Consider the following 23,640-nt stretch of genomic DNA (forward strand, 5'->3'; position numbering starts at 1 on the left):
GAGGGTCCACCAGAGGACTCTGACACAGCGATCTCCTTTTCCCTCCATCAATTTAGTTAGATTTTAGTCTCCGATCTTCTCAGCAGCGTAGAGGGAAAAAGCTACCGCAGCTGACAGTTTCAGGAAGGCGATGGCTGCTTCTGTTTGCTCACCCAGGAGCTTTTGGGAGGTTTAGGGAGAACTGGGGGAAAATTGGGACCAGCGGCTCAAGGTGGCTTTGGAGGGGAGACAATGGATGGACACAGAACCTGCATTTTTGGAGAGGGGAGATCTGGGTAGATGTTCCCTACACACACAGCACGCACTTGTGCGCAGATGTGAGGGAGGGATAGCTGCCAGACGGTTTGGCATTTTCCTGAAAGTCTGCCGTCTTCTCTGGCAGACACAGCCTGGGCTGCTGACTGTCCCTACCCCAAACCAGAAGTTGGGCAGGAACAGACACTTGGGCTCATTAAGTGTCAATAAGGGGGATCAGGTCAGGGGCACAGGGAGAGGAAAGTCAACCCCGTCCTCCACCGGGGCTGTTTCTCATCTTGCATGACACGTGGCTTTCATAACGTCTTCACTTTGCGGTCTGTGTCACCAGAAGAAGCTGCTGTTCTGTGGCTACTTCACTTGTGTCATGCCCTTTCCCCACCCTGGGCTGCTTGTGATTTTCCCTTTCTTTCCTTCTTTTCTTTACTTCCCTCCCTCCCTCCCTCCCTTCCTCCCTCCCTTCCTCCCTCCCTTACTGCCTCCCTTCTCTTTCTTTTCTTTCTTTCTCTTTTCCTTCTCTCTCTTTCTTTTTCTTTCTTTCTCCTTCTCTTTTCTTTATTTCTTCTTTCTCCCTCTGTCTCTTTCTTTTCTTTTTTCTCTTTATTCTTTCTTCTTTATCTTTTTCTTTCCTTCTTTCTCTCTCCTTCCTTCCTCTTTCTTTCTCCTTCTTTCTTCTTTCTTTCTCTCTTTCCCCTCCCTCCTTCCTTCCCTCCTTCTTTCCTTTTTTCTGTCTCCTTCCTTCCTTCCTTCCTTCCTTCCTTCCTTCCTTCCTTCCTTCCTTCCTTCCTTCCTTCCCTCTTTCCTTCCCTCCCTCCCTCCTTCTTTCTTTCTCTTTCTTTTCTCTCTCTCTTCCTTCCCTCCTTCTTTCTCTCTCCCTTCTTTCCTTCCTTCCTTCCGTCCTTTCTTTTTGATGGAGTCTCACTCTGTCGCCCAGGCTGGAGTGCAGTGGCGCGATCTTGGCTCACTGCAAGCTCCGCCTCCTGGGTTCACGCCATTCTCCTGCCTCAGCCTCCCGAGTAGCTGGGACTGCAGGCGCCCGCCACCACGCCCTGCTAATTTTTTGTATTTTTAGTAGTGACGGGGTTTCACTGTATTAGCCAGGATGGTCTTGATCTCCTGACCTCGTGATCCACCCACCTCAGCCTCCCAAAGTGCTGGGAGACACAGGCGTGAGCCACTGCGCCCGGCCCTCACTCTCTCTTCTTTTTAAAGATAGGATCTTGCTTTATTGCCCAGGCTGGAGTACAGGGTGCGGTCACAGCTCATTGCAGCCTCAAACTCCTGGGCTGTAGCAATTCTCCCACCTCAGTCACCCCAGTAGCTGGGATTAGTAGCGTGCACCATCAGACCCGGCTAATTTTTTTATTTTTGTAAAGACAGAGTCAGGCTATTTTGCCCAGGCTGGTTTTGAACTACTGGACTCAAGAGATCCTCCCATGTTAGCCTCCCAAAGTGCCATTACATGTACAAGCCACTGAGCCTGGCAGGCTTGTGATTTTCGAGTGGAGCTTTTCACATTCTCTCTAACAATTCGTGTTCAGAGAAATCAGTATGGGGAACAAGAGTATGTGGAAGCGTCCAGAACCAGTTTAGAGGACTCCCACTCAGCTAGGGGGTGCAGTGGCCACCCCGAGTAGCCTGCCTTTCTCTCCCTTCCCTTCCCTTCCCTTCCCTTCCCTTCCTTCCTCCTCCTCCCTCCCCTCCCTCCCTCCTCCCCTCCCTCCCTCCCTCCCCTCCCTTCCCCTCCTTCCCCTCCCTTCTCTTTCTCTCTTTCTCTCCTTCTTCTTCTCTTCTCTTTTCTTTCTTTTTGAGACAGAGTCTCATTCTCTATCCCAGTAGTGGCACAATCTCGGCACACTGCAACCCCTGCCTCCCGTGTTCAAGCGATTCTCCTACCTCAGCCTTCCGTGTGGCTGGGATTACAGGCTCGTGCCACCATGCCTGTATAATTTTTGTATTTTTGGTAGAAACAGGGTTTCACCATGTTGGCCAGGCTGGTCTCAAACTCCCTGCCACGGCCTCTCAAAGTGCTGGGATTATAGGCGGAGCCACCACACCTGGCCTCTATTTTTTTTTAATTGACAAATAATAATTGTATATGTTATATATTTATGGGATAGCATGTGATGTTTTGATATCTGTTTACATTGTAGAATTATTAAATCATGCCAATTTAAAAGCTATTGCCTCACATACTTATTGTTTGATGGTTAAAAAATCTACATTTTTAGCAATTTTGAAATGTCCAGTGTACTGTTACTTATTATAGCAACTATTGTGTCCATTACATAACTAAAGCTTATTTCTCCTAAGTGAAATTTTGTACTGTTTGATCAACATCTCCCTACAGAGTTGGAGACACCTGGAATGGGCTTATAGTGTTCCAAGGATAGTCTTCAAAGAACTGGTTGGGCGTGGTGGCTCACGCCTGTAATCCCAGCACTTTGGGAGGCCGAGGTGGGTGGATCCTGAGGTCAGCAGTTCAAGACCAGCCTGGCCAACATGGTGAAACCCCATCTCTACTAAAAATACAAAAATTAGCTGGGCGTGATGACGAACGCCTATAATCCCAGCTACTCAGGAGGCTGAGGCAGAGAATTGCTTGAACCAGGGAGGTGGAGGTTGCAGTGAGCCGAGTTCGCACCATTGCATTCCAGCCTGGGCGACAGAGTGAGACTCTGTCTCAAAAACAAAACAAAACAAACAACAACAACAACAACAACAAAACACCAAAGAATACAGGTCAACATGTTTATTTAAGCCATTAGTGAGGGAACAGCAGGATTATAAAGCCAAAACATGTATAGTCACTGAAATAAGAAGGCAATGTTAGCTATGAGGCTGCTTAATGTCCCACAGGAGAATAAAACTGTAATCTTTGGGGATGATTTTTTTCTTTTCCCCCCCTCCTTTTTTTTTTTTTTTTTTTGTTTTTTTGTTTTTGGTAGAGAGAGATGGGATCTCACTCTGTTACCCAGGCTGGTCTTGAACTCCTCCTGCCTCAAGCAATCCTCCTGCCTCAGCCTCCCAAAGTGCTGGGATTACAGGCATGAGCCTCCATGCCCAGCTGAGAGTATCTTTTCTCTGAGATGAAAATAATTTGCAGCATATCTGACTGTAAGTTAGCACTAATTTCCATGAGTCTAGTCCCTAATAGAAACAGTGAAATTGGCCAGGTGTAGTGGTTCATGCCTATAATCCCAGCACTTTGGGAGGCCAAGGTGGGTAGATCACTTGAGGTCAGGAGTTCAAGACCAGACTGGCCAATGTGGTGAAACCCCGTCTCTACTAAAAATACAAAAATTATCCAGGCATGGTGGCGAGTGCCTGTAATCCCAGCTACTCAGGAGGCTGAGGCAGGAGAATCGCTTGAACCTGGGACACAGAGTTTACAGTGAGCGGAGATCGCACCACTGTACTCCAGCCTGGACAACAGAGCAAGATTCCATTTCAAAAAAGAGAGTAAAATCAATTACAGGTACATTTAACTAGCGCAGGTTGATAAACTATCTGGCCCATCACTTGCTTTTATAAATAAAGTTTTATTGGACCCAGCCATGCCTCTTCACGTACATATGTCTATAGCTGCTATCATGCCATCATGGCAGAGTTGAGTAGTTTCAACCGACACCGTATGTCCTCCAAAGCCTCAAGTATTTGCCTGTGGCCCTTTACAGAAAAAGTTGACCAACTCCTGTGCTGGAAAATGAAATAGCTCAGATGAGCCTGTCAGACAGGGCTCCAACACGGGATTACAAAATCTGGCAGCCTCTGGCCTTGTTTGCAATGGTTGGATAATTTTTCTTCCCATTGTCTGGGCCGGAAGGACTTCTGTGTTTGAGAGGTTTGTGTTAGGCCATTGATGACGCCTCTTTTGAATGAAAGGGCTGACCCTCTGAAGTGGCTCCAGCCCAGGAAACAAGCCCTTTCCTCTTGTGTCTGTGTCCTTGCCAGAGCGCTGGGACTCTGTGGGCCCTAGGTAATTGTTGTCTGCCTTGTATATTGCTTCCTCCGATTGAATTTCAGCCCTCAGGTTCCCACAGACAGATCAGTGTTAATGATGTTGATAATTGTGATAATTATAGATACCCTCTGTAGTTAATTTCTATCAAGCCTAAAAATGTCTCTATCAAAGAATCTGATGTGTTACCGACGTTATCCTGTTTATTTCTTGCAACAGCCTTAAGAAGGAAGCAAGGGACTCTTATTAACAATCCCTCCCCCAGCCTTTTTTTTTTTTTTTTTTTTGAGATGGAGTCTCGCTCTGTCACCTAGGCTGGAGTTCAGTGGCACAATCTTGACTCACTCACTGCAAACTCCTCCTCCTGGGTTCAAGTGATTCTTCTGCCTAAGCCTTTCGAGTAGCTGGGATTACAGGCAAGCATCACCACACCCAAAAAAATAATTTTTGTATTTTTAGTAGAGACAGGTTTCACTATGTTGATCAGGCTGGTCGTCTTGAACTCCTGACCTCAAGTGATCCACCCGCCTGAGCCTCTTAAAGTGCTGGGATTACAAGCATCAGCTACTGTGCTTGGCCCTGTTAGAACTTCCTAATTCTTGTTTTTTGTTTTTTTTTTTTGACAGAGTCTCACTCTGTCAACCAGGTTGGAGTGCAGTGGCATGATCTCAGCTCACTGCAACCTCCACCTCCAAGGTTCAAGGGATTCTCGTGCCTCAGCCTCCTGAGTAGCTGGGATTACAGGCGCCCGCCACTATGCCTGGCTAATTTCTGTATTTTCAGTAGAGACGGGGTTTTACCATGTTGGCCAGGCTGGTCTCGAACTCCTGACCTCAAGTAATCCACCCACCTCGGCCTCCCAAAGTGCTGGGATTACAGGTGTGAGCCACCATGCCCAGCCCCAGGATAATTTTCAAGAGTGATCAGTGCCGGCCGGGCACGGTGGCTCAAGCCTGTAATCCCAGCACTTTGGGAGGCCGAGATGGGCGGATCATGAGGTCAGGAGATCGAGACCATCCTGGCGAACACAGTGAAACCCCGTCTCTACTAAGAAATAAAAAAAAGAGTCGATCGAGATGCCATAAGGAAAATGTAATGCCAGATAATCGTGTTAGGCTGAGGCCTGAGAATGGAGTGAACCCGGGAGGCGGCAACTTCTGCTGGGGAGGTCAGGGAAGGTCTGTATAAGGACCTGAAGGATACAAAAGAGCGAGCCACAAGGGGACAAGGGACCAGCATGCTCCACCCAGAACAGCTTTCACAAGGTCCTAAGGTAGGGCTGAGCCTGGGTGTGTGTGGGTGGGAGGTGCAGAAAGGAGGCCAGCCTGGGAGAAGGACTTAGCAAGACTGGCAGGGATTAGACCCCCCCAAGGCCTGTAGGGGGTATGCTTTTATTCTCTATGCCTGCACTGTCTAGTGTGGGAGATGGTAGTCATCTGTGGCTAGTAAACATTGGAACTGTGTCAGGCGCAGTGGCTCACACCTGTAATCCCAGCACTTTGGGAAGCTGCAGTGGGAGGATCGCTTGAGCCAGGAGTTCGAGACCAGCCTGGGCAACATAGTGAGACCCCATTTCTACAAAAAATTAAAAACTTAGCAGGGTGTGGTGGCGCATGTCCATCATTCCAGCTATGCAGGAGGCCAAGGTGGGAGGATCACCCGAGCCCAGGAGATTGAGGCTGTAGTGAACTGTGACCATGTCACTGCACCCCGGAGCCTAGGGGACAGAGCCAGACCCCATCACACACACAAAAAAGAAATCGTTACACGTTTTATCCATGTGACAAAATATCACATGTACCCCATAAATGTGTAAAACATTGTGTATCAATGTAAAACTTTTAAAAAATTTTAAACTGAAATTAAAATGAAATGTAGTTGAAAGTTTAGTTCCTTGGTAAAAATTGGAATCCTGGTACACTGTTGGTGGGAATTTAAAATAGTGCAACTAGGCTGGGCATAGTGACTCATACCTGTAATTCCAGTACTTTGGGAGGCCGAGGTAGGTGGATCACTTGAGGTAAGGAGTTCAAGACCAGCCTGGCTAACATGGTGAAACCTCATCTCTACTAAAAATACAAAAAAATTAGTGGGGCGTGGTGGTGGGCACCTGTAATCCCAGCTACTCAGAGGCTGAGGCAGGAGAATTCCTTGAACCCAGGAGGTGGAGGTTGCAGTGAACAAAGATCGAGTCACTGCACTCCATCCAGCCCGGGCGACAGAGTGAGACTCCATCTCAAAATAAATAAATAAATAAATAAATAAATAAATAAATAAATAAATAAATAAATCCTATATTATTCCACTTATATAAGGTTCCTAGAGTTGTCAGAGTCAGACAGAAAGTAAAATGGGATGCCAGGAGCAAAGGCTCACACCTGTAATCCCAGCGCATTGGGAGGCCGAGGCAGGAATATCACGAGGTTAGGAGTTCAAGACCAGCCTGGCCAACATGGTGAAACCCCGTCTCTACTAAAAATACAAGAATTAGCTGGGTGTGGTGGTGGCATCTGTAATTCCAGCTACTCTGGAGGCTGAGGCAGGAGAATTGCTTGAACCCGGGAGGCGGAGGTTACAGTGAGCTGAGATCGCGCCACTGCACCCCAGCCTGGGCGACAAAGCAAGACTCCATCTCAAAAAAAAAAAAAAAATAATAATAATAATAAAAAGAAAGTAAAATGGGAGGTGCCAGGAGCTGGGGAGTAGGGTGGGTGTGAGTGTTTCATGGGGACAGAGTTTCAGTTTGGTTAAGATGAGAAAGTTCTGGAGATGGGTGGTGGTGATGGTCGCATAGCCACGTGAAAGTATTTAATACCACTGAACTCTACATTTAGACATGGTTACAATAGTGAATTTTATGCTATGTGTATTTTACCACACTTAAAAAAAAATCGGATTTCCTAGTCGCACTAACCACATTCAGAAGCCACAGGGGAGAAGTGGCTACCGTGTTGGACGGCCCAGATAGAGAATATTTCTGTCATCGCAGAAAGTTTGACCAGACGGTGCTGCTCACATATGGATGTAGCTTCTGGGGCCACTTCTGTTCCCTGAGTTTGGCTGGTGGGATCCACTGTGCTGAGAATCACAGTTTGGGGATTTGGGGTGAAGAATACTCCCCAACTTTTTTTGTTTGTTTGTTTCGTTTTTTTGTTTTGAGACAGTCTCCCTCTGTCACCAAGGCTGGAGTGCAGTGGCATGATCTCGGCTCCCTGCAACCTCCACCTGCCAGGTTCAAGTGATTCTCCTGCCTCAGCCTCCTGAGTAGCTGGGATTACAGTCGCCCGCCACCACACCTGGCTAATTGTTTGTATTTTCAGTAGACGGGGTTCCACCATGTTGGCCAGGCTGGTTTCGAACTCCTGACCTCAGGTGATCTGCCTACCTTGGCCTCCCAAAGTGCTGGGATTACAGGCATGAGCCACCACACCCAGCCTTTTTTTTTTTTTTTTTGATGGAATTTTGCTCTTGTCGCCCAGGCTGGAGTGTAATGGCGCGATCTTGGCTCAGTGCAACCTCCACCTCCCGGATTCAAGTGATTCTCATACCTCAGCCTTCTGAGCAGCTGGGATTACAGGCATGCACCACCACACCCGGCTAATTTTTGTATTTTTAGTAGAGACAGGGTTTCACCGTGTTGGCCAGGCTCATCTCAAACTCCTGACCTCAGGTGGTCCACCCACCTCGAGCTCCCAAAGTACTGGGATTACAGGCATGAGCCATGGCACCCAGACACATTTGCATGTTTAAGTAACTAACATGTCTCCTCCATTAGACCTTGTGCTTGCTCCCAAAGGCAGGGTCTGCAGGCACTTTTTCCCCATAGTGGTTACAGTATTTAGATTAGTGCAAGCAAATGTCTGTTGAAGCAATCAGTGGTTTGGGGGCAAGTTACTTAACCTCCCCATGCCTCAGTTTCCCCATTTGTAAAACAAAAAAATAAAGGAGGTAACAGTGTATCTACTTCACATGTGGGGTACAGCAGCATGCTGGAGTTGGCTTGCTAGAGCCAGTGGTCAAATTTTCAGTCAATTTGTGAGCCATTTGTTAGACATAAGATATTCATAAAAACTATATAAACCTACAGTGAAATAAATGACATTAAAAACCGAAGTTTTTGGCCGGGCGCGGTGGCTCAAGCCTGTAATCCCAGCACTTTGGGAGGCCGAGATGGGCGGATCACGAGGTCAGGAGATCGAGACCATCCTGGCGAACACAGTGAAACCCCGTCTCTACTAAGAAATACAAAAAATAGCCGGGCGAGATGGCGGGCGCCTGTAGTCCCAGCTACTCGGGAGGCTGAGGCCGGAGAATGGCGTGAACCCGGGAGGCGGAGCTTGCAGTGAGCTGAGATCCGGCCACTGCACTCCAGCCTGGGCTACAGAGCGAGACTCCGTCTCAAAAAAAAAAAAAAACCGAAGTTTTTAAATTAACAAAGGTTTTTAAAAGTAGCAAAGACTCAAAACTCACCACCTCCTAATAGCATACGATATTTTCCTATTATCTGTGCTGTTGAGGTTATTTACTACTTTTGTGTCAATAGTAGATACATTTTGTATATACTTATAAATACTATTTAGAGGAATGCTACTATGTATCGCTTGCCAGCTGTATGTTTAGTAACTTCATGTGGGTGGCCTGAAATCCACCACTGGTAGGAATATTTACACCATGGAAATTGGCAAATGCTATATAGATCTGGGCCCTCCTGTCCCCCTCCCTCAGGCAGTTGTTAAACATTGAGAAGCACACCAATGGTTTGGAGGCTTAAACCAGTTAATAGATGTGTCTGGCATGTGTGTAATGATGTAGAAATGCCGCTTTTATTGTTAGTATTTGGTTGGCTCTCACTGTCTGATCCAGAATTGCTGCATATGCAGACAGGAATTGGACAAAGCCATTGACCAACTGTTTTATTTATTCATTTATTTTCTTCCCTCTCTCTCTCCAGTTTGCCCAACCATCTGTAAGTCACACGGCTGCACTGCCGAAGGCCTCTGTTGCCACAGCGAGTGCCTGGGCAACTGTTCTGAGCCCGACGACCCCACCAAGTGCGTGGCCTGCCGCAACTTCTACCTGGATGGCAGGTGTGTGGAGACCTGCCCGCCCCCGTACTACCACTTCCAGGACTGGCGCTGTGTGAACTTCAGCTTCTGCCAGGACCTGCACCACAAATGCAAGAACTCACGGAGGCAGGGCTGCCACCAGTACGTCATTCATAACAACAAGTGCATCCCTGAGTGTCCCTCCGGGTACACGATGAATTCCAGCAAGTGAGTTCTGGATGTGGGTCCGGGGGGCAGCCGAGAGAAGAAGGAACGTGGGGTTGGTTGTGATGATGCCTCCTGTTAAAACTGTGTGCAAACCCAGGGTTAATTGGCTATGAGTGAGGTCTCTGCTCTCAGATGCTACTTTTGCACCCTGTTTTGGTCCTGGGCTTGGGAGCAGGAGTTGCCTACCTTTTTCTCTAAAGGGCCAGATAGTATATACTTCTGGCATTGTGCCCACCATTCTTTCTTTTCTTTTTTTTTTTTTTTTGAGATGGAGTCTTGTTCTGTCGCCCAAGCCGGAGTGCAGTGGCACGAACCTGGCTCACTGCAACCTCTGCCTCCTGGGTTCAAGTGATTGTCCTGCCTCAGCCTCCCAAGCAGCTGGGACTGCAGGTGTCTGCCATCATGCCTGGCTAATTTTTTTTTTTTTTTTTTTTTTTTTTGAGACGGAGTCTTGCTCTGTCACCCAGATTGGAGTGCAGTGGTGCAATCTCGGCTCACTGCAAGCTCCACCTCCCGGGTTCACGCCATTCTCCTGCCTCAGCCTCGCACGTAGCTGGGACTACAGGCGCCCGTCACCACGCCGGGCTAATTTTTTTGTATTTTTAGTAGAGATGGAGTTTCACCATGTTAACCAGGATGGTCTCGATCTCCTGACCTCGTGATCCTCCCGTCTCGGCCTCCCAAAGTGCTGGGGTTACAGACGTGAGCTACCGCGCCTGGGCAATTTTTGTATTTTTAATAGAGACAGCATTTTGCCATGTTGGTCAGGCTGGTCTCAAACTCCCAACCTCAAGTGGTCCACCTGCCTCGGTCTCTCAAAGTGCTGGGATTGCAGGTGTGAGCCACCGCGCCGTCTGGCATTGTGGACCCCAGTTCTAAGCTTTCTGTGCTTGACTTCAGAACGAGAAAACATAATAAAGACAGTGTCCTTGAATTTCCCTAAAATCCTCCACGTGGCCTGTCCTCACTGATGTAGCTTCATCATTGTCACATCAAGGATATACCAAGGTCTTTTGTGTCTTCCCTGGCCTGTAGCCTGGTGGTGTGCCAAGATTAGCCCAGAACATACTGTCTCCAGGAGGAAGAGACTCACTTCTGCATTCTTCTCAGGGCTTCGCTGTTCTCTGAAGGACAGGATAATCAAACCATTTCCTGCCGTTTGGGTGAGAAATAGCAGGGTTTTCTCTCTTCGGCAGTGAGTCAGATTTCCTACGCACATCACAGACTTTCTGTTCACGCTGTTAGCTTCTTCCATGAGCTATTTTGGGGGCCGTAACTGAGTTGCAAAAATCTGTTTCCTGGTTTTTGTATTGAGGTTTTATGTTTTGTTTTAAAAACACACACACGCACACACCACAAAACAACACAAAAACAAATCAGAAACAGACACATATCAAGAGGCCTTGAGCTGACCTGCTTACGTCAAGTATCTTCCTCTTCAGACTTGAGAATTAGCCAAGCGAGAGTGTTGTGGTGGGAAATTTTATTTCCCTGGGTGGAGAGGGCGGGAAGGAAAACAAGCTGTGATTTCAGTTCTTACGACTCTTTCTTTGAGTGTTTGTGAAACCTGCAAGTACAATATGTTTTGTTTTGCTTGTTGTTGATAAAAACCTACCAACAAAACCTTTTGGCTTTATTGACCAAAAGGGTCTATAAATCACCTTTGCATACCAGACAGAGTTTTTTTTTTTTTTTTTTTTTTTTTTTGGCCAGTGTATTCCCAAGATTGAGGAAATGACCATATTCCTTTTGATTCTTTTCTAAAATCGCATTTGAAATTAAAAAAAAAAAAATGGGTTAATATCTCCTGGCAAGACGTTTGTTTAAAAGACATTGGCCTTAAATAAAAGGCATTTTTGCCTCACCTTAACTACGGCCTGAGACATATAGCAGCCTCCTTTGATTTTCTCACTGATGATGTAGGAGATGCTAAAACAAAAACTCTGAGAAACTGACAGCACATCTTTGGCACCGGAGACCTTTCCTGAATGGAAGAAAACAAAGGAGAGGATGGTGCATTGTCGCAGTATTTCATTGCGTAGGTTTAAAAAAATTAATATTTTTATTTCTGAAGCTTTTAATTAATTAATTAATTTATTTATTTTGTGACAGAGCCTCACTCTGTCACCCAGGCTGGAGTGCAGTGGCATGATCTCGGCTCACTGCAACCTCTGCCTCCCGGGTTCAAGCAGTTCTCCTGCCTCAGCCTCCCAAATAGCTGGGATTACAGGTGTGAGCCAACAAGCCCGGCCAATGTCTTTTGTTAGTGCTTTTGTTTTTTTGAGATGGAGTTTCATTCTTGTTGCCCAGACTGGAGTGCAATGGTGCGATCTCGGCTCACTGCAACCTCAGCCTCCCGGGTTCAAGTGATTCTCCTCCCTCAGCCTCTGAGTAGCTGGGATTACAGACATCTGTCACCATGCCCTGTTAAATTTTTTCTTGTATTTTTAGTAGAGACGGGGTTTCACCATGTCGGCCAGGCTGGTCTCGAACTCCTGACCTCAAGTGATCCGCCCACTTCGGCCTCCCAAAGTTCTGGGATTACAGGTGTGAGCCACCTTACCTGGCCTGAAGCTTTTCTTTTTATCTTATGAAAGACTTTATAGGACTGTGGCATTTTCGAATATGGTTTGTTATCAAATAGGGCCAGATGTTTTCTTCCATTCTGGTGGCTTATCTGGGAAAGAGTTCTTGATGTTTTCAGAGCAGAGTTCTGGGAACTCATGTGGATTTGTTAAAAGGTCTTGGCCAGGTGCAGTGGCTCATGCCTGTAATCCCAGCACTTTGGGAGGCCGAAGTGGATGGATCACCTGAGGGCAGGAGTTTGCGATCAGCCTGGCCATCATGGTGAAACCCCATCTTTACTTAAAATACAAAAAAAAAAAAAAAATTAGCCGGGCATGGTGGTGCATACCTGTTATTCCAGCTCCTCGGGAGGCTGAGGCATGAGAATTGCTTGAACCCAGGAGGCGGAGGTTGCAGTGAGTTGAGATCACGCCCTTGCACTTCAGCCTGGGTGACAAGAGTGAAACTGCATCTCCAAAAAAAAAAAAAAAGGTCTCACCGTCTACTGTCATTCCAAAGTACCTGCTGGGATGTAATAGCACAGTGCTGCTTCCTGAGATGAGGAAGATCAGATATTTGTGATGGATAAATTTTCAATGAGTACGGGACATCCATTGGGAAGGGGAGAATGACCTAAAATCCTTGACTCTTCTTGGCCTTTCTCACTTCTTCCTGTTAAGCTGAGGTCTCAAATTTGTCTACAACTCCATCTACTTCACCATCATGTCTGACCCAGTCCCCTTGAACAATCTCTTTGCTCCTGCTTCCATTCTAGTGACACTGGTTAAAAGTGGCCACCTGGGCCGGGGGTGGTGGCTTACGCCTGTAACCCCAGCACTTTGGGAGGCCGAGGTGGGTGGATCACCTGAGGTCAGGAGTTCGAGACCAGCCTGACCAACATGGTGAAACCCCATCTCTACTGAAAATACAAAAATTAGCCAGGCGGTTGGCCGGGCGCGGTGGCTCAAGCCTGTAATCCCAGCACTTTGGGAGGCCAAGACGGGCGGATCACGAGGTCAGGAGATCGAGACCATCCTGGCTAACACCGTGAAACCACGGTGAGCTGAGATCCGGCCACTGCACTCCAGTCTGGGCGACAGAGCAAGACTCCTTCTCAAAAAAAAAAAAAAAAAAAAATTAGCCAGGCATTGTGGCAGGCGCCTGTCATCCCAGCTACTCGGGAGGCTGAGACAGGAGAATTGCTTGAACCTGGGAGATGGAGGTTGCAGTGAGCCGAGATTGTGCCACTGCGCTCCAGTCTCGGTGACAGAACGAGACTGTCTCGAAAGAAAATATAAAAGTGGCCATCTGATCATATGCCATGTCCTTCCCTAAAACCCCCCAGTGGCTCCCCAAGACCAGTGGACAGAATCCAAACTCTTTATCGAGAAGACTCTGCCAGTTCTTATTCTAATTTCATTCCAGTGCCTCTTGGCCATGGCTGTAACCGCAGGAGTTTTCCTCCAGCTTGCTACATCTGCTTTCCTCTGTGCCTTTGCATTAGCTGTTCCCTCTTCCTAAAATGCTTGTCCCTTAATTTGAGAATGACCCACTTTTTGTCCTGGTCGTCTCCTTGGCAAATCCTTCCTGTATGAATCAGTCATCCATGCACTATTCTCTGTCACATCATTTAGTTTTAACTCTTTGATTTGTCACTAGCTGATATTTTTATTATCAGTTTTTTTTTTTTTTTTCTTGAGACAAGGTCTTGCTCCATCACCCAGGCAAGAGTGCAGTGGCACCCACATGGCTCACTGTGGTCTCAACCCCCTGGGCTCAAGAGATCCTCCTGCCACTGCCTCCTGAGTAGCTGGGACTATAGGCACATACCACCACACCTGGCTAAAAAAAATTTTTGTAGTGATAGGGGTCTTGCTATATTCCCCAGGCTCGTCTTGAACTCCTGGGCTTAAGCGAGCCTCCCACCTTGGCTTCCCAAAGTGCTGCAATTACAGGACCTGAGCCACTGCACCTAACCTTTGTTGTCAATTTATTTACTCTCCTCAACCAGCTTATAAGCTTTGGGAGTGTATCAGCTAGCCCTTGCTGTGTAACGAAACCACCTCAGTGCTTAGTGGCTTCAAACACTCCCTTAGGAGCTCTGATGATTTTGTGTGTTGACTGAAGGTTTGTCTGGCCTGGGCCTGTTTAGCTATGGCTGATGGTTTAGGAGAGCCTCTTGGGTCTTAGATGGTCAGCGGGGGTCTCTCTCCATAAGTCTCTCACTCCAGCAGCCAGGAAGGACAGACCTCAGCGTTCAAGTGCTTTTCAAGCCTCAACTTGTATCACGTTTGCAAATATCCCATTGGCCAAAGCAAGCCATATGGCCAAGCCCAGATTCAACAGGTGGGAACATAGACTCCACTTCTTGGTGGGAGAGGCTGCAAAGAACTCGTGGTCATTTATAATTTCCCACTGGGAAAACGTATTATTGGCTTTGTTCACTCATGTATACTGGCAGCTGAGAACAGGGGTTGGCCAAGGGCCAGATAGTAAATATTTTCAGCGCTCAGGGCCATATGGTCTCTGTTGGAGCGACTTAACTCTGCCTTTGCAGTGTGAAAGCGGGGTTAGACGATATACTAACCAATAAATGTGGCCATATTCCAATAGGATATTATTTGCAAAAACAGGTGGCCAACTGGATTTGGCTCCCAAGCCACTGTTTGCCAACTCCAGGCTTAGAGCATTGCCTGCCACATAATAAGAATAGAGGCAATAAAAGAAGTCAAACATTCGGACACTGTTTTGTTTCCGCCTCAGCTGTTCTGCCACTACCTGGGTGTACTGCAACACCGTTCTGACACCATCTTCCTCCAAAGTTAGCATCAGACGCCACAAGTTTAAGGCTCAGCCTTTCATGAGATTTCCCTTACTTCAGACACTGGCAGCATCTTAGGGATCCCCCAGCCACCCACACTTCTGACTAACTGGCTCTAAACTGGGGGAGTCCCACAAACTCTTTGGGTTTGATAATTTACTAGAAGGAACTCACAGAACTAAAATAAACCTGGCCAGTTGTGGTGGCTCATGCCTGTAATCCCAGCACTTTGGGAGGCTAAGGTTGGAGGCTCACTTGAGCTCAGAGGTTTGAGACCAGCCTGGACAACATAGCAAGACCCCATCTCTACAAAAATTTAAAAACATTAGCCAGGTGTGGGGGTGCATGCCTGTAGTCCCAGCTACTTGGGGGGCTTAAGCAGGAGGATTGCTTGAGCCCAGGAGTTCGAGGCTGCAGTGAGCTGAGATTGTGCCAGTGCACTCCAGCCTGGGTGGCAGAGCAAGATCTTGTCTCAAATTTAAAAACCCTGCTATACAGTTATAGTTTTATTATAAAGCATACACATAGGGCAAGATCTGGGAGAGTTCTAGACGCAGAATTTCCATATTCCCTCCCTGTGGCAATAGCCTATATCACCCTCTTGACATACTGACATGTCCACCAACTGGGAAGTACTACTAAGCTTCAGTGTCCAGAGTTTTTGTTTGTTTGTTTGTTTTGAGATGGAGTCTCACTCTGTCACCCAGGCTGGCGTGCAGTGGCACAATCTCAGCTCACTGCAATCTCCACATCCCAGGTTCAAGTGATTCTCCTGCCTCAGCCTCCCAAGTAGCTGGGACTACAGGCGTGCACAAACCATGCACGGCTAATTTTTGTATTTTTAGTAGAGACGGGGTTTCACTATGTTGGCCAAGCTGGTCTCAAACTCCTGACCTCGTGATTCACCTGCCTCAGCCTCCCAAAGAGCTAGGATTACAGGTGTGAGGCACTGCACCCGGCCCAGTGTCCAGAGTTTTAATTGGAGTCTCCTTCCTTCTGTGTGATCGATTGAAATCATTGGCCATGTGATTAAACACTGCCATTTCCAGCCCCCTCCTCTCCCTGGAGGTCAGGTGACTAAAAGCCCCAACCCTGTGATCACAAGGTTGGTCTTTCTGGTGACCGCCCCCCACCCTAATGTTATCTAGGCCCCCACCGCAAGTCACCCCCAGCATTCCTAACCCTCCTAACAAAAGCATTCCTATGACTCAGAAAATTCCAAGGGTTTTTGAAGCTCTATGCCAAGAACTGGGATGAAGACCAGATGCATTCTTTATGATACTACAGTCACAAAAATCATTCTGAAGAGTTGAATACACAGGGGTGTGAGAACAACGGCAGCAGCAACAACGATGCCACCGATAACAAATGACTCTTGTAGCAATGGATAAAATTATGTTCTGTGTGCGAAGTGCTTTTGTGGTATGCATCACTGAGTTCCTCATCACAAGCTGTGGCATTCGTGTTGTTATTTTCAGATGAACACACGGAGACTGTAACAGTTGGGAATCTTGTGGTTTCATGCACCAGAACCCCAACTCAAATTGGCTTAACCAGCCTGGCACAATGGCTCATACCTGTAATCCCAGCCCTTTGGGAGGCCGAGGTGGGTGGATCACCTGAGGTCGGGAGTTCGAGACCAGCCTGACCAACATGGAGAAACCCCGTCTCTACTAAAAAAAATTAAAAAATACAAAATTAGACGGGCATGGTGGTGCAGGCCTGTAATCCCAGTTACTCAGGAGGCCGAGGCAGGAGAATCGTTTGAACCTGGGAGGCGGAGGTTGCAGTGAGCCCAGGTTGTACCATTGCACTCCAGCCTGAGCAACAAGAGCAAGACTCCATCAAAAAACAAAAAACAAAAATCGAAAACTTTGATTTAGCCAAGATTAAAGGAGTTTGTTGGTGCCCATAACCAAAAAGTTCAGGGAGTTGCTTCAGGCATGGCTGTATCAAGAAGCTTAAGTGATGTACCTGATCAGTCTCTTCCATCTTTATTTTGCTCTTTGTTGGTTTTCTTTTCAGGCAGCTTCTCCCTCACCCTTCACCCTGTGCTAGCAAGATGGCAAAACCCTTAGATACTCCAGAAGGAAAACAATTTCCCCTTCCTGCATGTTCTAGCAAAACCCTCACTGCGCTGACTTAAGTCCTGTACCCACCTCTGAGCCGCCACAGGAATAGAAGGTGGTGCTTAGCTTGTCTTGGATCTTGTGTCCATCCTGGATCTAGAAAGGCTTTGGAAGCCAAGAGCTGATCTCAGAGACCCCGTGTTGGGGGAGGACTGGCTCCCAAAGGACTCCTGGGGGCTGTGAGTTTGATGGCATCAGGCTGCAGGTTGGCAAAACCAAAGGCTGCCCAAGTCGTTTGCTGTTAAACATGGAGTCATGTTACAGCCATACTTGCATCAAATCCCACACAGAACAGCAAATGTCCTGTCTCCTTGGAGTAGCAAGTTGAGTTCTGCCACGTTGGGATAACAGTGTCAGTTCTGCCACATCAGGCCCATGAGCTCAAGGTAATGAATGGCACATTCTCATCACCACGTGCATTCATCCATTTCTGCACTGCTATAAATAAATACCTGGAGCCAGTCGTCGTGGCTCACGCCTGTAATCCCAGCACTTTGGGAGGCCGAGGCGGGTGGATCATCTGAGGTTGGGAGTTCAAGATGAGCCTGACCAACATGGAGAAACCCCATCTCTCCTAAAAATACAAAATTAGCTGGGTGCAGTGGCTCACACCTGTAATCCCAGCACTTTGGGAGGCTGAGGTGGGTGGATCACCTGAGGTCAGGCGTTCAAGACGAGCCTGACCAACATGGAGAAACCTCGTCTCTACTAAAAATACAAAATTAGCTGGATGTGGTGGTGCATGCCTGTAATCCCAGCTACTTGGGAGGCTGAGGCAGGAGAATCACTTGAACCCAGGAGGTGTAGGTTGCGGTAAGCTGAGATGGCACCATTGCACTCCAGCCTGGGCAACAAGAGCAAAACTCAGTCTCATAGGAAAAAAGAAAAAAAAAAAAAAAAGAAAGAAATACCTGGAACTGGGTAATTTATAAAGAAAAGAGATTTAATTGGCTCATGGCCCTGCAGGCTGTACAGGAAGCATAGCGGCTTCTGCTTCTGGGGAGGCCTCGGGAAACTTACAATCATGGGGGAAAGTGAAGGAGTGAAGGGGAGGCAGGCACATCTTACACGACTGGAGGAAGAGAGAAAGGGGGAGGGTGCTACTTTTTTTTTTTTTTTTTTTTTGACACAGAGTCTCACTCTGTCACCCAGACTGGAGTGCAGAGGCACGATCTTGGCTCACTGCAGCCACTGCCTCTCGGGTTCAAGTGATTCTCCTGCCTCAGCCTCCCCAGTAGTTGGGATTACAGGTGGGCACCACTACACCTGGCTAATTTTTGTATTTTTAGTAGAGACAGGATTTCACCATGTTGGCCAGGCTCCCACAGTGCTGGGATTACAGGCGTGAGCCACTGCGCCTGGCCTGGAGGACATTTTTAATTGCCACAACTTATGGGAGGGATGCTACTGGCATCTCGTGAGTGGAGCCTAGGGATGCTGCCTAATATCGTCCAATGCACAGGATGCCACCCTTACCACCGCAGTGGAGAGTTACTTGGCCCCAGATGTGAACAATGCTGAGGTCAGAAGACCTTGCCGTCGCATGATGGACTCGTGCCATCACTTGAGACCCTGCATGGTATGCTGTCTTCCCAGGCTGATCTCGAACTCCCAGGCTCAAGCAACACTCCCTCCTTGGCCTCTCAAAGTGCAGAGATGACAGGCGGGAGCCACCACGCCCGGCTCCAGAATCTACAATTTTAAGAATCAAGCAATATGCCCTATGGTAGATCGGCAGACTGTGTTTTCAGAAATATCATCTCAGGCAGAAAGGGCCAGGTGCAGTGGCTCACACCTGTAATCCCAACACTTTGGGAGGCTGAGGCGAGTGGATCACTTGAGGTCAGGAGTTCGAGACCAGCCTGGTCAACATGGTGAAACCCCGTCTCTACTCAAAAATACGAAAATTAGCTGGGCGTGGTCGTGGGCACCTGTAATCCCAGCTACTGTGGAGGCTGAGGCAGGAGAATCTCTTGAACCCAGGAGGCAGAGGTTGCAGTGAGCTGAGATCGCACCACTGCCTTCCAGCTTGGGCAACAGAGCAAGACTCTGTCTCACGCACATACAAAGAAATAGCATATCAGGCAGAAAGATGCCGGAGATGTCTGAGGGACTTTGAACACCCTTATTCCTCTCTCTCTCTGCTCTGCCTTAGCTTGCTGTGCACCCCGTGCCTGGGTCCCTGTCCCAAGGTATGCCACCTCCTAGAAGGCGAGAAGACCATCGACTCGGTGACGTCTGCCCAGGAGCTCCGAGGATGCACCGTCGTCAACGGGAGTCTGATCATCAACATTCGAGGAGGCAGTGAGTGCTCTCTCTGTGGGGACATTGGGGCTGCCTGCTGGGCTCCGTGTCCATTTTCTTCCCCGCTCACAGCTCAGAGAAACATGGAGAAACCCCGTCTCTACTAAAAATACAAAACAATTCGCCAGGTGTGGTGGCACACGCCTGTAATCCCAGCTACACAGGCGGTTGAGGCAGGAGAATTGCTTGAACTCAGCAAGTGGAGGTTGCAATGAGCTGAGATCGCACCACTGCACTCCAGCCTGGGCGACAGAGTGAGACTCCATCTCAAAAAAAAAAAAAAGACCAGGCGCGGTGGCTCACGCCTGTAATCCCAGCACTTTGGGAGGCTGAGGTGGGCATATCACTTGAGGTCAGGAGTTTGAGACCAGCCAACATGGTGAAATCCTGTCTCTGCTAAAAATACAAAACTTAGTTGGGCATGGTGGCACATGCCTGTAGTCCTAGCTACTCCGGAGGCTGAGGCAGGAGAGTCACTTGAACCTGGGAGGCAGAGGTTGCAGTGAGCTGAGATCGCACCACTGCACTCCAGCCTGGGCCATAGACCGAGACTCCATTTCAAAAGAAAAGAAAAGGAAAGAAAAGAAATACCATGTCAGGCAAAAAGGCATTCCTTTGCTTATTTCTTTAGCAAGCATGTATTGAATACTCACAGTGAGTAAGGTAAAGTCCTTACTCTGCTGGATTTTTGCACATAAGTAAATCAACAGATATTGTAAGTTCAGGTGGTGGCCTGTGCTATGAAGGGAAGTGCAGCAGGGTAATAGGTGGAATGGAAATGGGCAGCTTTTCCCTATAAAGAGCTCTGTCATGAATATATTCAGCCCTGCAGGCCGGGCAATGTCTGTCATAACCACTCAGCTCTGCTGTTGTAATATGAAAACAGCCATAGACCCATGTCAGCTAGTGGGCATGGCTTTGTTCCAATAAAACTTTATTTTACAAAACAGGTGGAATTTGGCCAGTGGGCTGTCATTGGTCAACCTCTGAAATAGAGACTAAAAGGGGTTGCTATTTTTTTTTTTTTTTTTTGTAGTTTTAGTAGAGACAGGGTTTCACCATGTTGGCCAGGCTGGTCTTGAACTCCTGACCTCAAGTGATCCACCTGCCTCACCCTCCCAAGGTGCTGGGATTACAGGCATGAGCCACCAGCACCTAGCCTGGGGTTGCTATTTTAGAGAAGTCTCTGGTGTGGGAAAGGAGGGTTTGAGATGATGATGGAACAAGCCAAGCAGATATATGGTAGAATAATATTCTGAGCAACAAAGGCAGCCAGTGCCAAGGTCCTGGGGCAGAAATATGCTTGACCCATTTAAGGAAGGCTAAGAACTACAGATTGTGTTCTAAGCATGATGAGGTTTTGTTTGTTTGTTTGTTTTGTTTTGATTTTTGTTTTTTGCGTTTTTTTGAGATGGAGTTTCGCTCTTGTTGCCCAGGCTGGAGTACAATGGTGCAATCTTGGCTCACCGCAACCTCCGCCTCCCGGGTTCAAGCAATTCTCCTGCCTCAGCCTCCCGAGTAACTGAGATTACAGGCATGCACCACCACACCTGGCTAATTTTTTTTTGTATTTTTAGTAGAGATGGGGTTTCTCCATGTTGGTCAGGCTGGTCTCGAACTCCCGACCTCAGGTGATCCGCCCACCTCAGCCTCCCAAAGTGCTGGGATTACAGGTGTGAGCCACCGCGCCTGGCCAGCATGATGAGTTTTGAGCTGGGTATGTCCAACCATTTACAGCCTGAGGGTTATCTTCTCACCATGGAGAATCATGAGAAGATTGAAATATTTCTATAGAAACCCACTGAATATTCTCTCCTTTCCTTAGATAATCTGGCAGCTGAGCTAGAAGCCAACCTCGGCCTCATTGAAGAAATTTCAGGTTATCTAAAAATCCGCCGATCCTACGCTCTGGTGTCACTTTCCTTCTTCCGGAAGTTACGTCTGATTCGAGGAGAGACATTGGAAATCGGGTACGTGGGCCTGAGTGTTAACTAGGAAGTTCGGGCATTAGAAAAACTTAAGGATTTTTTTGGCTAGTCACGGTGGCTGATGCCTATAATTCCATCACTTTGGGAGGCCGATGCGGGTGGATCACTTGAGGCCAGGAGTTCAAGACCAGCCTGGCCAACATAGTGAAACCCCATCTCTACTAAAAGTACAAAAATTAGGCCGGGGGCGGTGGCTCACGCCTGTAATCCCAGCACTTTGGGAGGCCGAGAAGGGCGGATCACGAGGTCAGAGATCGACCATCCTGGCTAACCCGGTGAAACCCCGCCTCTACTAAAATACAAAAGCTGGGCTTCGGCGAGGTGGCGGCTTCTGTAGTCCCAGCTACTCGAGGCTGAGGCAGAGAATGGCGGGAACCCGGAGGTGGAGGCCAGAAAGAGCCGAGATCGCCACTCACTCAGCCTGGGTAACAGAGCCAGACCAGCCTCCAAAAAAAAAAAAAAAAAAAAAAAAAAGTACAAAAATTAGCCAGGTGTGGTGGTACACGCCTGTAATCCTGGCTACTTGGGAGGCTGAGGTAGGAGAATAGCTTGAACCTGGGAGACAGAGGTTGCAGTGAGCCAAGATCACACCACTGCACTCCAGCCTGGGTGAGGAATGACTCCGGCCCGCAAAAAAGAAGGAAAAACTTAAGGATTTTTAAAAACAAATAAAAGTTATAAAAAACCAGAGAAAAGAACTTGAATGCCTATAGAGGTCCATCCAGCCAAAAAATTGTAAAAAGCTGTTTTATAGTCATTCTTGAGAAACAAAAGTGGGAGCAGCCCAACCCGGTGCCCATCCTCCAAGGGCACAGGCTGGAATTTTTGCTAAATAGGGCATCCGCCGTTTGGGCTACATTAAGTAGAGTTTAACGTGGTACAAAATGGACATTTCTTCTAGTCCCAGTTGTCCATCCTAATTTCTGAAATGGACTCCATCTCAGTGTATTCCAATATATTCCAGCCTTCTCCTTTGAGGTCCTGCAGTCTCCCGTTGCGAAACAGCAGGAACTCAGACTACTAATCTGTGTTTCATAATACGATCAAGATCAACTTATAGGCAGGGAGGTCTGTGGAAGACCCAGGTTCTTTTTCCATCTTTTGTGTTTCTTCATGGTCACAAGATGAAGGCTCTAGCCTCAGCCTCCTTGCCATCTGTAGAACAGGATGCCAATGGGAAAGGGACAAAGGATATGTTAATCAACATGAGCTAGTAATGCGATCCTATAGGTTGCGGTCTAAACAATAGTTTAGATCATATTGTCTGCTGGAGCGCACCCAGCAGACAATGCAGTCTCTGGCACAGAGTGAGACTCCGCCTCATTTAAAACAAACAAACAAACAAAAACCTCAGTGGCCTTCTTTCGCTTATTAAGGACGGCTCACACATTCTTGGTCTTGATCTGGCACGAGTATACTAGATGGTCTGGTCCATTGCACCAGCTATTTCGTCACCTGCTGCCAAAACAGGCTACTTTGCTCTTCTCTGAGCTCAACTTAGGTGCCTCTGTGTCATCAATAGAGCCTCCTGTTTGCAGAAATTGGTTTCTGCAAAACCTATTCCTCAGTCCATCACAGACTCACCACCCCTCTTTCAAGACTGAGCTGAGCCCTCCTTCCCGGGCTATGAAAACTTCCTCAGCTTCCCTGTTATCCCCATTTGACAAATATATGTTGAGTATGTGCCAAGCAAGTGGAGAGGATGAGGATATAGCACTGAACAAGATCAACTCCAGGCATGCATATATCATCTTGAGCTGTAGAAGACCAGCTGTTGAATGACTAGATGTGTGTGTTATTTCCATAGAACTACCCTTCTATGCCTTGGACAACCAGAACCTAAGGCAGCTCTGGGATTGAGCAAACACAACTTCACCATCACCAGGGAAACTCTTCTTCCACTATAACCCCAAACTCTGCTTGTCAGAAATCCACAAGATGGAAGAAGCTCATGAAACCAAGGGCCCCAGGAGAAACGATTACTGCCCCGAAGACAAATGGGGACCCAGGCATCCCAAAAGTCACTGGTCCCCAACCTTTTGGCACCAGGGACCGCTTAGTAAAGACGGTTTTTCCAATGGATTGGTAGGGTAGGGATGGTTTCCGCATGATTCAAGTGCATTACATTTATTGTGCACCTTATTCCTATTATTGTTACATTGCAATATATAATGAAAGAACTAAAACAACTCACTATCAGGTAGAATCAGTGGGAGCCCTGAGCTATGTTCCTGCAACTAGATGGTCCCAGCTGCGATGGGACAGTGGTAAGATCATCATGGGCATTGATTTTCATAAGGAGTGTACAGTCTGGATAGCAATACGTAACCGGAACGCTACGGAT

The 23,640-nt window shown here is 47.6% G+C and overlaps 1 protein-coding gene across 1 annotated transcript in view; it reads left to right on the forward strand.

Annotated features, from left to right (window-relative positions):
- The window catches only part of INSR (insulin receptor), a 180,983-nt gene that overhangs the window by 104,491 nt on the left and 52,852 nt on the right, over window positions 1–23,640 (forward strand). Inside the window, exons 3-5 of the mRNA XM_031659063.1 lie at window positions 9,168–9,489; window positions 19,160–19,308; window positions 21,134–21,278. Coding sequence (XP_031514923.1) covers window positions 9,168–9,489; window positions 19,160–19,308; window positions 21,134–21,278 — 616 coding nt within the window. The remainder of the gene's footprint in view (window positions 1–9,167; window positions 9,490–19,159; window positions 19,309–21,133; window positions 21,279–23,640) is intronic.

Source organism: Papio anubis, chromosome 20, assembly GCF_008728515.1.
Source record: "Papio anubis isolate 15944 chromosome 20, Panubis1.0, whole genome shotgun sequence".
NCBI classification, from domain to species: domain Eukaryota; kingdom Metazoa; phylum Chordata; class Mammalia; order Primates; family Cercopithecidae; genus Papio; species Papio anubis.